General features: G+C 40.6%; 1 protein-coding gene across 5 annotated transcripts in view; it reads right to left on the bottom strand.

Moving 5' to 3' along the window:
• The window catches only part of LOC121854546 (sodium-dependent nutrient amino acid transporter 1-like), a 39,327-nt gene extending 25,016 nt beyond the window's left edge, over positions 1–14,311 (bottom strand). Inside the window, exons 1-4 of one of the 5 annotated variants that reach the window (XM_042349220.1) lie at positions 13,639–14,311; positions 3,760–3,813; positions 1,772–1,870; positions 965–1,054 (exon numbers count right to left, since the gene is read on the bottom strand). In XM_042349220.1, the coding sequence (XP_042205154.1) occupies positions 965–1,054; positions 1,772–1,870; positions 3,760–3,813; positions 13,639–13,680 (285 nt within the window). In that variant the 5' untranslated portion in view covers positions 13,681–14,311. Of the gene's footprint in view, positions 1–964; positions 1,055–1,771; positions 1,919–3,759; positions 3,814–13,638 lie in introns of all 5 variants that reach the window. The other 4 variants (XM_042349219.1, XM_042349221.1, XM_042349222.1 and 1 more) reach the window with 4 other exon arrangements.
• Positions 14,312–18,482: the final 4,171 nt, after the last annotated feature.

The following is an 18,482-nucleotide window of genomic DNA, read 5'->3' on the forward strand; positions in this document are numbered from 1 at the left end:
ACACCCTCCTTGGAAACTTAAAACAGACTTTAATACTGTGCCGGGGGTAAGACTCAACACAGCACGTGACAACATCTGTACCACGAGAACAACATATACGCTTAATAAGAGCGGCTAATACAACATTTAAACATCTTCAATTAAAAACATGATGGTCTCGTGACTTAGACGGCCAGTGACGTTTATCTAAATCACTAACTAGGTATGCCCTTGGCATTACCCACGAGTGGGAAGAGTTACATTATTCATATCTGAAATATACATTCACCAGAATAACACTAGAAGTGCTATGTTTTCAGGGTCAAAAAGTCAAACTCAGTGACACCCCCCCCTCCCACACCCACGTAACCAGTCATGCTTAAGTGTACCCTATGGTCTCCCACGACCACATATCTAAATCTTGTTTACGTCTGCTATAGGATCCTCCCACGACCACACCACACAACCAGAGTCCCGTTAACATACAATGTGTGATCACCTGTGTCCCAAGGACTGTGTCCGCCCAGCGTGAGCATCTTTATTCATTTGTTGTTGAGAATGACAAGCTGAGCCTCCTGCTGGATTCTATTGTTGACCGTTTTATCCTTTATAATTTCGTTTTAATGTTTAGATGTGTTCAAATGTTATTTGTTTCTGAGGGAGAGTAAGAGACAACTTGTCTGTCGTGAGGAAGAGGTAAAACCATTTTAATGGTGTAAAGGGGCAATCTAAAGTAGTAAAAAAAGGGGGGGGGGGCTGATTCTTTATGACTTTGACCTTGTTCCGAGAGCTAGCTACTTTCTTTTTTAGAACTGGTCAATGTTTGCATTTATCACTTAGAACTTGAATCTCGTGGAATATACTAAGTACAGCAATTTGGTATATATTGTACCTGCACGTTTTTGTTTCATTTTCAAACTTTGTATATACTGTATACGTATAGCTATAATCTTTATGAAGATCTTACATTATTATTATTACTTACCCCCACAACAGCATCATTCGTGTCCCTGGGCTTTTTCTTGGCTGTGGCGTCGTCCTCGAATGCTTGATTCTCCACCCCTCCGCCAAAGCCCTGCACAAAACAGTGAAACAGTGATATACAGTAGTTAGTACACCAACACGATACACTGACACAAACAGCAAGATTCAGTGATACTATGGCTAAAAGGACACATTCTGCAGGACAGGTATAGCGAATATAATACTATTACTCTTCGTAATAGTGATGGTAATAAAGCTTTAAGAAGCACCTCAGTGAAACTAGACTCTGGGACATAAGGTAGATAAGATACATTTGGGTTTCAAGTTATGATGCAGTTAGTTAATCTTAAACTAATATACTAGAAAAGGACTGATAGATAGTTGATTTAGTAACAAGGATGACATTGAGGTGCGGTTGCAAGGTAAGACAGTGACAAAAGGCTAGTAACCTGGCTGTTGAATCCAAGGTAAGGGAGGGGGGGGGGGTTAGAACCATATGTAGCGGAATTCAGTCCATTTCAGTCGGGTTCGGAGGTCACAACTGAAAACGTCAAAATTGCCACTTTCCAAAAGCAAATATTTGGGTCAAAATATAAAATTTAAGGAATGTAATTGATATCCTCGGATATAAGTCCCCTCTAACCCCCTAAACCACCTAAAATTTATTTGAACTGAGACAGCAGTTTCCGTATACCTGGAGAGGGGGGATGGGGGGGTAAAGGGGTGTGATAATTGTGATATTCCTGAAGCTGCTTACAACTCCTCATAATACCCAGATATGTTGCTCCGGCAGACTGGTGTTACTTACCGCCACTAGAATATCCTTTGTATTCTTATGTCTTTCTTCAGCGTCGGTGTAAGTGGGCGGCAGATCAGAGGCTGGATGCACCACCCCTCTGCCGCCACCCTGAACGATACATTGGAACAGTGATACACGAGTACACTGAAACCATCGCTGTAAGATACAGTGATACATTGACACATACACCCACCAAGATACAGGGACTCTACTATACACTACAAAATACTGGGACACTGCTATACACTACAAAATACAGGGACAAACTGCAATACATCCTACACGATACAGGGACACGACTATGCACTACAAAATACAGGGACAAACTTCAGTATACACTACAAAATACAGGGACACTACTATACACTACAAAATACTGGGACACTGCTATACACTACAAAATACAGGGACAAACTGCAATACATCCTACACGATACAGGGACACGACTATACTACAATATACAGGGACAAACTACAGTATATATACTACAAAATACAGTATATACTACAAAATACAGTATACACTACAAAATACAGGACAAACTACAGTATACACTACAAAATACAGGGACAAACTACAGTATACACTACAAAATACAGGGACACTACTACAGTATACTACAAAATACGGACTACAGTATACACTACAATACACTACAAAATAGAGGGACAAACTACAGTATACACACACAAATACAGTATACACTACAAAATACAGGGACAAATTACAGTATACAAAATACAGTATACACTACAAAATACAGGGACAAAATACAGTATACACTACAAAATACAGGGACAAACTACAGTATACACTACAAAATACAGGGACAAACTACAGTATACACTACAAAATACAGGGACACTACTACAGTATACACTACAAAATACAGGGACAAATTACAGTATACACTACAAAATAGAGGGACAAACTACAGTATACACTACAAAATACAGGGACAAACTACAGTATACACTACAAAATACAGGGACACTACTACAGTATACACTACAAAATACAGGGACAAATTACAGTATACACTACAAAATACAGGGACAAACTACAGTATACACTACAAAATAGAGGGACAAACTACAGTATACACTACAAAATACAGGGACACTACTACAGTATACACTACAAAATACAGGGACAAACTACAGTATACACTACAAAATACAGGGACACTACTACAGTATACACTACAAAGTACAGGGACACATTGATTCACACCCTAAATACCACTGAGACACTTCCTTCACAGTATTTACATGGACCACAGTCACAAAAGCAGCAGGGATCAGATCTGGTGCTGGACTATCATCATGTTAGAACCAACATAGTAAACACCATCATACTTGTAACCAGTAGATGTTATTATTATTAGTATTATTATTAAGAGTAGTAGTGGTAGTAGTACACGTGTGAAGTTCATAGTGCAATATGTAGAAACTTTTTAGTAAGTTTATATCTGTACTAAAACTTTTGGTAATAATATTGTTCAATATTTTTTTTTTTGCAACTGTACTTGTGATTATTATAGCATATGAACCTAAACCGAAAATCCCTTCAAGCTTAACATGGATAGTCGTAATTATTTCAGATAACTGTACGAACAACTACACAAAAGCTACTTATGTTTTGTTAATACACAAGGACATGATTAGGACTAGGAAGCTTACTAGGCAAGCCTTATAAAAATACCAATGCATCCCTATGTTGGTTCATGAGGTTTTATCAGTGGCAACTACTCATGACAGGAAGGAAATTACTCATGACAGATATAAGGTTACTCACAGCAGAAAGAGGATTACTCAGGACACAATAGGGGATTAGTCTTACTGTACATTGCGTTAGAGTTCTGCTCACTAAATATTTTTTAACACAGAGTTTAGATATCCTTTACCTGCATAGAATCAGACCTAACTAATATTACCAGTTCACATTTCCCGTTACATAAGAGGTAAATTAAGCAAACTCTTCGAGATAATTTTACCTGTTTGATAATGGCGCTGTGTTGGGTGAGTGCGGTGCAGTTGTCGTCGGTGTTCTGCGAGGGAGAACATCACCGCATTTAGTTTACTGTATCGGATCAGAGATGACAGGAGAGAGAGACAGATGCAAGTATGGGTTAGGTTAGGTGTGTTAAGGTTGAGGCAAGGGTCATCTTTATCTTGCCCAAACTGTCTCTCATCCATAAATTTCTCTCTCTCTCTCTCTCTCTCTCTCATTTATATTTGATCAGTCTTGTTCAAATTAATTGCCGTGCTCAAATTTGTTAAGTTATTGCCAAATGTGTTCACCCATGGTCCAAATTTATTCAGCCATGTCCATATTTGTTCAGCCATGTCCATATTTGTTCAGCCATGTCCATATTTGTTCAGCCATGTCCATATTTGTTCACTCATGTCCATATTTGTTTAACCATGTCCGTATTTGTTCAGCCATGTCCAATTTTTTTCAGTCGTGTCCAAATTTGTTCAACCATGTTCAAATTTGTTCAGACATGTCCAAATTTGTTCAGCTATGTCCAGATTTATTGTCATGTCCAGATTTGTTCAGTTATGTCCAAATATGTTCATCTATGCTGAGATATATTCACTCGTGTAACGTTCAGAATTGTAGAGTTGGGGCAAAGAGTGAGGGAGGCAACAAGTGAATCAGATGCGTGTCGTATACTGTGCTTTCATAACTCCCTCGTTATGCTTCCACATGCCGCCGCTGCCTTGTATTGTATATCCATCCTAAACCAGTAATACAATAGTGTGTCTTCCCTCCACTCCTCAGGTGCGTGTTCTCTCTCTCTCTCTCTCTAACTATATGATAGTAAATTCTCTCTCTCTCTCTCTCTCTCTCTCTCTATGATAGTAAACTCTTTCTTCCTTCATTCTCTCTCTCTGTCTCTCTTCTACCTTTAATTATAAGTAGAATGTACAATACTTTTATTTCAGTTGTGTTTTTCTGCTGTGAATATAATTCTTCCATGACTGACTAACTGAGAGAAGTCTCTGACGATCCGGAAAAGAGAATCCTTGGGCTACGTAATACTCAGGATATGATAATTCACTTTTACTCCTGTCCCATTGAAAATAATAAAAATATTTGAGATGCGTAGATTTACTACGTAGCGTTGCGTATGAGCAAACTCGGGTACTGCTTGTGGTTGAGTAGCATTGGGACACCATCACTGTTATCCATTCAAATTAGCAAGTCAACATTAGGAATTAAGTTTACTGAGTAAAATCCAACTTAGGTAAAATTCGAGTTAAATAAAGGTTCCAGGGACGCAACTTTATTGGACTGTACTGGGTGTATGTTGTTCATTGTTCATGGAGGGTAAGTTTCTGCCAGACTTTCCTAAACCCCCTTGTGTTGGCAGGGCCGCTGAGAGGGCAGGGAAGCAAGGATAAATCTCCGGGCACCGAGCCTCTGGGGGGAGGGGGGCGAGGTGTAAATATTAAATATATCTGTTAACGGACCCCGTGAATTTAGCTTTAGGGTGTGTATTCCTAACCAATACTCGTATTCTTGCACCTTCAACCTTGAATATTATGTGTGATCATTTATCGTAAGATTGACAGATATTGCAAGTCAATATCAGTCCCATTCATTGACAACTAGGACAACTTCTACGGCAGAAGGGACCTTTATGCTAGGGATGGGGTACACCTGTCTAGGGATGGGGTGGCAACCCTGGCTGGGTCTCTCGAGAGGGCAGTTCAAAGGATATCGAAGCCTTTAAACTGCTAGGGGAACATACGGGCATGGGGGTGGAGGAGACTGCAGTGGGAGCGGGTAAACAAAATGAAAGATTACAGGGAAATTGTGTTAGGAATGATGACAAAACTAAATAAGACAGGGAGTTAAAACCTAAACTCGGTAAAGAGAGGACTCACAACACGACTAACTTAAATGTCTACTACGCGAACAGTAGAAGTATGAGAAACAAAATGGATGATATTAGGGCCTTGGTATGTACCGAAAAAATCGATATAATAGCATTCACTGAAACATGGATCAACCTAGACTCACGTGAGTTACCGGTCAAATACCAAATTGCGGGATACAAATTGTTCCATACCGATAGGCGGACCAGGAAAGGAGGCGGAGTAGCAATCTATGTCAGGGATAATCTGAAGTGTGAAATAAATAAGGAAATAAAAACTGAGCAGAATACAGAAACAATTTGGATAGAATTAAGCGACGGTCGGGAAAAATTAATCATAGGAGTAATATATAGACCTCCCAACCTTGATAGAGTTAATGAGTGACTTATCTGGGATGAAATGTGCAGGGCTTCCATACACATCAAAGTCTGTATAGTAGGCGATTTTAACCTTGGCCAAATAGATTGGACTGACCTTACGGGTAACTCAGTATCAGAGGATTTCCTCGAAACGATCCAGGACTGTTTCCTAAGTCAACATACAACCGAACCCACCTGGGGTAATAATATACTCGATTTAGTTCTGTCGAACAGAGAAAACCTCATTAGCAATGTCGAGGTAGGGAACAAACTTGCAAACAGCAATCACAAAGAAATTAGATTCCAGTTAGATTTTCAGGTCAGACGTAAGGAAAATTCCATTAAAGTCCCAGATTTCAGAAGGGCAAACTTTGATAGTTTAAAGAGGTAGCTGAGAGAGGGGGTGTCGCGCTTGGGCGTGAACCTGACAGATGACACCGACCTGATAACGAGATTTGAGATTGTCGAGTTCCACGACAGTTTATATAATGAGTTACTTCATGCACAAAGCAGAACATACTATACAAAAAACTCAGATCAGACAACAATGACCCTAAATGGATAAATAATTATTTAAAGAACATTATTGACCAAAGGAAAGCTATTGGTAGAAGGATAAACCGTGGCGAAATTTACCTCTGGGAGTATTATAAGGTATTGGCCGATAGGGTTAAGACCGAGATAAGAAAAGCAAAGAGGAATAATGAACTGAAGGTAGCAAGGGAGGCGAAGACAAACCCCAAAGGATTCTACCAAATGTATCAAACTAAAACACAAGATAAGATTGGACCAATATGTTCAGATACTGGCGAGCTAACTGATAACGACGGAGAAATGAGCAATACAAGTAATCTGAATAAATATTTTTCAACAGTTTTCACCACCGAAAATTTAAACATGATACCCGAGGCACTGACTCTATTCAGAGATAGTGAAGAAAACAAATTAAGCGAGATAGTAGTGACGAGTAACGATGTTAATAAGCAAATAGACAAACTGAAGCCTAACAAGTCACCTGGTCCCGATGAGATATTTGCCAGAGTATTAAAGGAATGTAAGGAAGAGCTTAGTATGCCCTTAGCAAAGTTGTTTAACATGTCATTAAAAACAGGTGTAGTACCAGAATCCTGGAGGATAGCGAATGTAACACCGATTTTCAAGAAGGGGGATAGATCATTATCCTCTAACTACCGCCCAATCAGTCTAACATCAATAGTAGGCAAATTACTAGAATCAATCATTTCAAACTCTATGCGAAACCACCTGGAGAAGCACAAGTTGGTCAATGATTCCCAACATGGCTTTACAAGCGGGCATTCGTGTCTAACTAATCTATTAACATTCTTTTCATCAGTTTTCGAATCGGTGGACGAGGGGCACATTTATGATGTGGTATATCTCGACTTTAGCAAAGCCTTCGACAGAGTCCCCCACGAAAGACTAATAAGAAAGGTAGAAACGCATGGCATCAAAGATAATATCCTTAAATGGATTAGGGCGTGGTTACGGGACAGGAAACAGCAAGTGAGCATAAACGGCACTAAATCGCATTGGAGCAACGTCACTACTGGAGTTCCCTAAGGCTCAGTACTTGGACCATTATTATTTATTATATACATAAACGACATAGATATCGGCATAGACAGCAACATAAGTAAATTTGCTGATGACACTAAAATAGGACGTGTAATTAAATCTGACGAGGACTCTGCAAAACTACAGGAAGATCTAAACAAATTTTTCGAATGGTCGGAAAAATGGCAGATGAAATTCAATGTGGACAAATGTAAAGTACTCAGTATAGGAGATGTAAACAGGGAAACCAGTTATCAGATGAACAACGATGCCATTGTGAAATCCGACTGCGAGAGAGATTTAGGAGTAATGATAAGTAGGAATCTTAAGCCAAGTAAACAATGTATTTTTGCTCGTAACAATGCTAATAAAGTACTTGGGTTCATACAAAGGAGTGTTAGTTACAAGACTAGCGAGGTCATCTTAAAATTATATCTAGCGCTTGTGAGACCTCACCTGGATTACGCAGTTCAGTTCTGGTCACCTTATTACAGAATGGATATAGAATCCTTGGAAAGAATCCAGAGGAGAATGACAAGACTAATCCCGGGCATTAGGAACCTTGAGTACAGAGACAGGTTAAAGCATCTTAATTTGCACTCCTTCGAGATACGTAGAGTGAGGGGCGACATGACAGAGGTGTATAAATGGAAGTCAGGGTTAAACAAAGGGGACATTACAAAGGTACTCATACTATCCAACCAGGAGCGAACTTGTAACAATAGTTTTAAATTAGACAAATTTAGATTTCGGCGTTAAATAGGTAAACACTGGTTTGGAAATAGAGTAGTGGATGAATGGAACAAGTTACCAAATATCATCATTAACTCGAATACGCTGGATAGCTTCAAACACAAGTTGGATGCTTATATGAGCAATAGGGGTTGGGTTATAAACGGGACTGCCCAGTATGGGTCAATAGGCCTGCTGCAGTCTCCTCCATTCTTGTGTTCTTGTGATAAAACAATCGATGTAAGGTAGGCTCTTAGGTGTTTGTAGTTAAGATGGCGTCCAAAATGGCTGCCAAAACAATTGTGGGAGACATTTCTGCTTTCATTCATAAGAGAAAGTGATCATTTAGTCACATTATACTAATTACATACTCTGGAAACAGAAATATTCACATATGATCTTAATCATATATACACTAAAAGGTTACTCCATCTTATTCCAGACTCTGTAAAGATCCACAATATCATAAATTATAGAACTGTATTTTTTTAATATATTTATACACTCAAATATTTGATATTAATCAACATTGTCATCATTGCTTTCATCATCTTCCTCATTATCATCAAGAGTTGTCATGGTTCTTTCATTGTGCCACACATTTTCTGCATGACAACAACAGAACATGGGGCATGATAGCATGGCAGCAACACAACTATATCGAGCAGTTGAACATGGCCAATTGGCTGAACAGCTGCATTTGATCAGTTTTTGGATAATGTCTGGTGTTGGTGACACATCTGAAGGCAATGGAACTAGAATCAGAAGATTGGACGCCTGATCACTTGACCATTCGTACTGCCTTGGGTCATGGTTTGGTGGACCAACTTCTAAGGCTGCTCTCCAAATCATGGTCTGGTAGTGCGCCTAAAGCACAAGCAGTTCAAATGCTGCAGTTGTTGAAGGCAAGCTTCTCAGCTCAGGAGCTGATGTCAGCCTCTTGTTGGACATTTTGGATGTCCATTCATCAAATCGTACAGTTGACGAGTCATAACATGCTGCTACAAATCTGGTGGCTTGAGAGACAACCTCTGTTATCTCAGCAACAATTTCACCGAAAAAATCGGCTCCAGGTCAGCGAATTGGAAGAGGCGAAATTAGCTGTCTTAAGATTTATGCAAAGGAAAGGATTTCCTCGAGAACTAGGAATGTTAATACAGGGACAACCCGTGAGAGGTAGCGACATAAGGCAGCTGGAACCTCATCTAGACACAGACGGTCTGATCAGAGTAGGTGGCCGACTGAAGCACGCCGCTCTCCACCCAGACCAGGAGAATCCCATTTTATTACCAAGGGACAACAGGATCACGGGGCTCATCGTGAGAGAGGTACACTCAACTAGAGCTGGACACTCAGGACGAGAACACACTCTTGCCATAATACGTGAGACGTACTGGATACCTAAGTGCCGAAAATTACTCGACCGCACAATACGGACGTGTGTGACTTGTCGAAGAAGCAACTGGAGGCCTACCCATCAACGCCAAGCCGACCTGCCAGAAGATCGAGTGCGCCCAGGAGGCCGGCCGTTCACCAACACTGGAATTGATTGCTTCGGCCCTTTTTTGGTTAAACAAGGACGAGCCCGGGCGAAGAGATGGGGATGCTTATTCACCAGTCTGACCACCAGAGCCATACACCTAGAAGTCCTCACCTCACTAGACACCGACTCGTTCCTCAATGCCCTAACAAGATGCACCTGCCGCAGGGGACCTCCCAAGCGTGTTCGGTCTGACAGGGGAACCAACATGATTGGAGCTAACCGAGAGTTACGAGAGGTGGTGAACGGCTGGAACAACAGTGACAAGGTCGGGAATGCCCTTCTACAGAAACAGATAGAATGGCAGTTCAACCCCCCGACAGCCTCTCACATGGGAGGAGTGTGTGAGCGACAAATCCGCACTGTAAGGAAGGTCCTCCAGGGAGTGGTGGGCACCCAGACACTAGACGATGAACGCCTCAGCACTGTGTTCTGTGCCGTAGAAGAGATCATCAACGGAAGGCCCATCACCCTAGTGTCTGACGACCCAAAGGATCTAGAAGCACTAACGCCGCTCCACATACTACGGATGAACCCGGAGACACTGTCCACCAGAGGCGATCGGTCCATGACAGAAGGGTACCGACGAAGATGGAAGCATGCCCAATTCATTGCGGACCAATTTTGGAAAAGGTGGGTAAAAGAATATCTCCCAACATTACGTCAGCGACAAAGGTTCTTCAAAACTCGCCATAATCTCCACGCTGCGGATATCGTGATCATCTCTGGACAACCCCTTCCCAGAAGTCAGTGGATGCTAGGGAGAGTACTGGAAGCTCTACCGAGCAAAGATGGCCTGGTGCGAAGTGTTAAAGTGAAGACAAAGGACTCAGTGTTAATACGCCCAGTGACGAAACTCTGCCTGTTGGAAGGGGTGGGAGAGTGAATCTAATAATATGCCGTGATTTCGTGCGAAGTCCGACAGGGGGAGTGTTACCGCCACAGTAAGATAAGCTAGAAGAGAGAGAGAAAGAGAGGGATAACCATAATAAGATAAACTAGGCGAGAGAGAGAGAGAGAGAGGTGGGGTGAGATAAGAGATATAGTGTTGACAACGAATTTGCTGACCAATCTGCTGAGGTGTTTCAATATGAAAACATATGGCCCTCGCCTCCGGGCTGAGATTGCCCTCGAGGGTAGTCTACTGATTTCTTCAGGACAGACAACACGTTGGTTCAGACCACTAGACCCTAAAACGTGAGTGATCGTGAAGTATTAGAATCTGCTAAGAAACTCTAAATAACTTTAATAAGTATATTTGTGTACTGTAATTTGATCATATTATACCAATTGTCTCCTGTATCAATAGTTATAACATGCGAGTTATATTTAAGATGTTAACAGGCTATGTACTGTATATTGATTGTATTATTCATATGATGTGTCCTGAGATAACAGCATTTGTTATATGAGAAATGTTCTTTAACAGGTTTTGACCGAATTATATGGTACGCGTCAACGTTGAGGGTTTATTTCTCCAGCAACAAACCAATAACGCTCCTATGAGCGTTAACAATAAGGGTATAGCTGGAATGACGTACCCGCCCTACTCAAAGCTTGTCTTGTATCAGGGTAGGGCTCGTGAGGTGGGTGTGACATCATTGACTTTCTCAGCGTTATAACTTATAAGTGTTCACTAACTGGTATCCTCATGGAGTACTGTATATTTTAGGTACGTTACTTATTAAATATAGGTTTACCGTGTGTGTAAATGTAGTACGACGAAGAGGAGGAGGGCTGAATAGGAATGTGGTTGTCGAGTGTTGTCTGTTAAAGAGAGGAAGAGACAACTCCCAAGGTACAGTACGCAGATAACCCAAGGCTGACCAGACCCGAGAGGAAAGTAGTCTTACCTGACATACTACTTTTCCTTTACTCTCTCTCTCTCTCTCTCTTAATGCTTTCATGGCAATTTTTTTGTACAGTACTTGTAGTGTGACACTCTGACCTACCTTTCACATCCAGTGTTTACAGTCATGAGCTACTTTACTCCGCCACTATATATTGTACATGTAATATAATTGTGAAAAGTGAGCCCTCTTTTAACCACTCCACTGTACATTATACTCACAAATCCTCTACTTTGCGAACCTCACAACGAGTAGTCTTTAAATCTCTCTAAACAAGAGCGACCAAGTATTATAATAAGTTAGGGATCACGCTAACTGTCCAAAAAGATCTCTCAGTCAGTCAGTCGCTTTAAAATCGTCATCAATTAATTACTAAAATTCATACATTAAACACACAGTAAAATTGCATGGAATAGCAGAAGCTCAGAATCTAATACCAATTAATAATTCAATGCTTTAATGTTCAGTGTTAAAAACAAATTGGGGGGTAAGACATTTATAGTATGTTAACCAATGATGTAAAATGTTATATTTCTCATCTTATTGAGTGTTTATGTTAATGTTATTGTGTTTTATTGGAAGGTTTATGTGTGATGATGACGGGAACATGACTCATCACCACACCCTTATGAGATCTTGTGATATATCCAGCGTTCCACATAACGAGGATCATCAAAATCCATTCCCACTTGTTTCAGTTGTGGATGGATACAGTAATCTCCTCCTGTCCAGGGGTGCTGTTGACTCGATTCTGAGATACTCCCAGTCCAACCCAGTTGTACATAGGTACGCACGCAACTTTACTACTGTACTGTATATAGTTTGAGAAGTGAAGGCGGTCGAGTGTACAGTAGTGTCGGGGCGGCACTACACTCGACCGCCTTCATGTTGGGTGTTCTATCCACACTGTCCCTAATGGGCAGTTATGGCACTGGAATACGTAATAACCTTTTATCATGTTAACAATTGTCGGACGTACATAACGCCAGGACATATGAACCGTTTACAGGTTACCACGAACTTGGCTGTTATATGCATATCCAGTATCTCTCATATATATCTCGTATATGAATTATTAGATTATTCCTCTTATTTTTGGTACACATTATTATTTATATTCATTACTTTATTATTATTATTATTTTTCTAATAACTACTATTGTTATTATTACATTAATAATATATTATTATTATTATTATTATTATTATTATTATTATAATTATTATAATTATTATGAACATTTAGTGATTTTTTTTTCGATGTGCAGTGCAGTCTGAGGTAATTTTTACTGTATCCCTGAAATGTGTCAGGAACATAACAATGGTCCCTCTACTACTTCGGTGGAGTGTGATAGCATACTGTACATGATCAGATAATTCTTAACAATGGCACGGGATACGATGCAGCCATCACTTGCCTCCGCGTCTGCCATCAACATATTTTTCGTTTAGGTAATAATTTTAATAATATCAGGTGGACAACTTCCATAATGCCGATCATGACAAAGAGCCTTTTGATAATGGGTTAGTGCAGCTTAACGTTTCTAATTAAAACTGATATTTAATTTATTTTAATATTGAGCTGAAGACTGCCAGCACTCGAGTACAGTATATGGCAACTCGTGAATCGATTTTATTATGATGATGACAGGAAAAATAAATCTAATATATTGGGTAAAATCAATATTAATAATGGTAATTTTTAAGTTCATTTGAATCACACTAGTCTGATCTCTGCTCTTTTCACTTGTTAAATAAATATCGTTATTATTCATTAGTTATATATTTCATCACTATTGACAGAACCTTCGTCGTTGTACGATTGTATTAAACTTATATCAAAACCACTGAATCTCACAGGAGAACCAATGAAAATGTGATCAATCAAATGACACATTATTGAATAGAAAATCACAAATGAGACTAACTTACCGTGTTATTACTAGTGTCCACCTTGAAGGACTGTTTACCCATGCTGGCCTCTTATCTTAGCTGAGACGAGGAAACCAGAGTGTTGTGAGGAAGAGAAAATCACGGGTCACCCCTCACTCTCGTATGTATTGAGAGTTTTCAGTATTGTGAAACACTTTAGAGATGCGCAGAGGTGCACTACAGGAATACTCGGGCTTTTAAAATCATTTAACTTGTATGGAAAACGTTGAAAAATTACTGGGACTTGAGAGCTCTCGGTGAGGCTGTCCCCGTAACAGCACAGGGTCTAGAGCTCTTGGGATTGGATAGTATAAGAGGATTTGAAAAAACAAAAACTACTCAAAGTCCAGGTCTTGTAAGCGATAGGAGACTAAAGCACAAGATTTATAAGTTGTGGAAACCTAAATTAAACTTAAAATCGTGTGAGGTGACTAACGCGGGGAGGATATGTGTGTGTGTTGCGACAGAGTGCGATTTAATACCGTATAAAAATCCTGGTTAAATTTCCCATTAGGGTTTTAATCTGTGGGGGGGACGTGAATTAGCATTCACGTGTTGGTGCTGTTGAATGAGCGATGTGAGTGTGAGTGTGTGGTGCGATTAGTCCAAGGCGATAACGGATTTGGGGGGCTGGAGGAAGTGGTGTTGGGTGGTGTTGTTCGATTGAAGCTCAGCCTACAACTGACACTCGCTCACTCTCACAGGTAGCGATTTACTCCACTATAGCTCCTCCCCTGCCCCTTACCTACCCTCCCCCCTCTCCTCTCCCAACTCCTGTCCTTTCCTTTTCTTCCCTATCCTACCATCTCCCATCCCTTTTTCTCATTTCTTCCCCTCCCTTTGCGTCACCTGTCCCTTATCCCTCCTGCTACGTCTTTCTAAACAACTGAAATTATAAAGTGAACAGTTAGTGGAGCTCAAGTATGGTGTTTACGTTGTTCTAAACCTCGTCATCTCCTATCCTCTACCCGAGTCTACCACGTCTTCCTTTGTCTTCCGCTTTCTCCCCGTCCTATCTGTCTTCCATCTGCTCACTACATCCATCCTTGGTAAACTTTCCTTTCACCAACTAAAGTAAAGTAAAGTAACTCCATCCCACACTTTACCAATAATTTATTATGTCTGTCCTAGACCCCGCCCCCACACCCACGTATATGACGTCATCGTAGGTGAGGTTAGCGAACTCTGTTTAGGAATTCGTATCCTTAGACATTATCTCTTCCCTTCTCCTGTTACTTTCTCTTCCTCTACCTTTTCCATCACAACTATGTCTCTATCCCTCTTCCCCTTCCCACCTTTTCCAACTTCATTAGTTCAGAAAGATGTTAATATTACCATACTGCTAATAATAAAGCCACGTGCCGTTTACAATGTACGATTCGTTATTTTTAATTGTGTGTTTAACATATTGTTATGGAATAGGGAGACTTAGTGTGTGTCTGAACCTTCACCGCCATAACTCTGTTGCACACACACACACACACACACATTGAGATAAATATAAAGAGGACTGTGGAGAAATACTTCGATAGAGAGAGATAGAAAGAGAAAGAGAGAGAGAATAGCTAAGTTAACCAGGTAAGAAAGAATATAAATAAAGGCAGACTTACGTGTTACTGCAGCAGGCAGGTGATCCTTGCTGCTCAGGAATTTTCTACTCGATACTGTAAAAGCAAAGGAATGAGACTAACCGACACACACACACACACACACACACACACACACACACACACACACACACACACACACACACACACACACACACACACACACACACACACACACACACACACACACACACACACACACACACACACACACACACACACACACACACACACACACACACGTTAAATCCCACTATTCCCCCCCCACTCTCACCACCACCCCCCCTAAACCTCACTACCACACCTCTCCCGGTACTTCCTCCCCCCCATCACGCTCACGACACAGATAAAATATTAACACGGTGAGGCTAAAGCGACCTAGAAAGTAGTAAAGTTGGTTTAAACTCGTGTACTGTACTGTTTAATAACTCATTCGAAAACACTCTGTACTTGTTGACAATACTATAAATCGCAAGTATTGAACATATTGTAGTTATTTACCGTATAATATTTAATAGTTGGTGATTATTGCAATTAATAATCCAATTCACGGGTTTAAAGACTATAGCTGTTGAAACACAGTAATGCATTCAACATCCACAGGCATAATGGAAGCGCTATCGCCCATCCTAGTCAAACTAAGCGTGACTAGTGATCAACAAGACTGTGAGAATAGTAACCACGGATAACTGGGATCATAGTGGAGGTAAAGCTGCAAGGACGTATCTCATAAAAACAATAATAATCAAAGACTGCTTACGGCCAAGGTGAGAGAGATTAGCCCGGCAGTGTTATGGCTTAGCGTCTTGCTCACAAACACTGCCACCAACACACAAGTAGTTTAGGCTACAGGTATAATGAGCTCTCTCTCTCTCTCTCTCTCTCTCTCTCTCTCTCTCTCTCTCTCTCTCTCTCTCTCCTCTATTTGGTTGCTGAGGACTGAGAAAATTTATATCGGCTTTAAAACGAATAATTCACATGGTTTTATTAACAGTAGTTATGTAAAATTTCAAACACAATCTGTACTTGCACCCACCGTCAACTTCACTATATACCTGTACTAACCTTGACCTTCACTATATACCTGTACTAACCTTGACCTTCACTATACACCTGTACTAACCTTGACCTTCACTATACACCTGTACTAACCTTGACTTTCACTATACACCTGTACTAACCTTGACCTTCACTATATACCTGTACTAACCCTGACCTTCACTATATACCAGTACTAACCTTGACCTTCACTATATACCTGTACTAACCTTGACCTTCACTATACACCTGTACTAACCTTGACCTTCACTATACACCTGTACTAACCCTGACCTTCACTATACACCTGTACTAACCCTGACCTTCACTATACACCTGTACTAATCTTGACCTTCACTATATACCTGTACTAACCCTGACCTTCACTATATACCTGTACTAACCTTGACCTTCACTATATACCTGTACTAACCCTGACCTTCACTATACACCTGTACTAACCTTGACCTTCACTATATACCTGTACTAACCTTGACCTTCACTATATACCTGTACTAACCCTGACCTTCACTATACACCTGTACTAACCTTGACCTTCACTATATACCTGTACTAACCTTGACCTTCACTATACACCTGTACTAACCCTGACCTTCACTATACACCTGTACTAACCTTGACCTTCACTATATACCTGTACTAACCCTGACCTTCACTATATACCTGTACTAACCTTGACCTTCACTATATACCTGTACTAACCCTGACCTTCACTATACACCTGTACTAACCTTGATCTTCACTATACACCTGTACTAACCTTGACCTTCACTATACACCTGTACTAACCCTGACCTTCACTATACACGTGTACTAACCTTGACGTTCACTATACACCTGTACTAACCTTGACCTTCACTATATACCTGTACTAACCTTGACCTTCACTATACACCTGTACTAACCTTGACCTTCACTATACACCTGTACTAACCCTGTACTAACCTTGACCTGTACTAACCTTGACCTTCACTACCTGTACTAACCTTGACCTTCACTATACACCTGTACTAACCTTGACCTTCACTATACCTGTACTAACCTTGACCTTCACTATACACCTGTACTAACCTTGACCTTCACTATACACCTGTACTAACCTTGACCTTCACTATACACCTGTACTAACCTTCACTATACACCTGTACTAACCTTACTAACCTGTACTTGACCTTCACTATACACCTAACCTGACCTTTACTATACACCTGTACTAACCTTGACCTTCACTATACACCTGTACTAACCTGACCTTCACTATACACCTGTACTAACCCTGACCTTCACTATACACCTGTACTAACCCTGACCTTCACTATACACCTAACCTTGACCTTCTATACACCTGTACTAACCCTTCACTATACACCTGTACTAACCTTGACCTTCACTATACACCTGTACTAACCTTGACCTTCACTATACACCTGTACTAACCTTGACCTTCACTACACCTGTACTAACCTTGACCTGTACCCTTGACCTTCACTATACACCTGTACTAACCTGACCTTCACTATACACCTGTACTAACCTTGACCTTCACTATACACCTGTACTAACCTTGACCTTCACTATACACCTGTACTAACCTTGACCTTCACTATACACCTGTACTAACCTTGACCTTCACTATACACCTGTACTAACCTTGACCTTCACTATACACCTGTACTAACCTTGACCTTCACTATACACCTGTACTAACCTTGACCTTCACTATACACCTGTACTAACCCTGACCTTCACTATACACCTGTACTAACCTTGACCTTCACTATACACCTGTACTAACCTTGACCTTCACTATACACCTGTACTAACCCTGACCTTCACTATACACCTGTACTAACCCCTGACCTTCACTATACACCTGTACTAACCCTGACCTTCACTATACACCTGTACTAACCCTGACCTTCACTATACACCTGTACTAACCCTGACCTTCACTATACACCTGTACTAACCTTGACCTTCACTATACACCTGTACTAACCTTGACCTTCACTATACACCTGTACTAACCCTGACCTTCACTATACACCTGTACTAACCCTGACCTTCACTATACACCTGTACTACTAGGAAGGAAGCTAGACTCATATTCTTAAAATCCCTTTCCCCTTTCCTGTGAGTTTTTATCAGTGTGTGTGTGTGTGTGTGTGTGTGTGTGTG

The sequence above is a fragment of the Homarus americanus genome, unplaced genomic scaffold, assembly GCF_018991925.1.
Source record: "Homarus americanus isolate GMGI-L3 unplaced genomic scaffold, GMGI_Hamer_2.0 scaffold49658, whole genome shotgun sequence".
Taxonomy (NCBI): Eukaryota; Metazoa; Arthropoda; class Malacostraca; order Decapoda; family Nephropidae; genus Homarus; species Homarus americanus.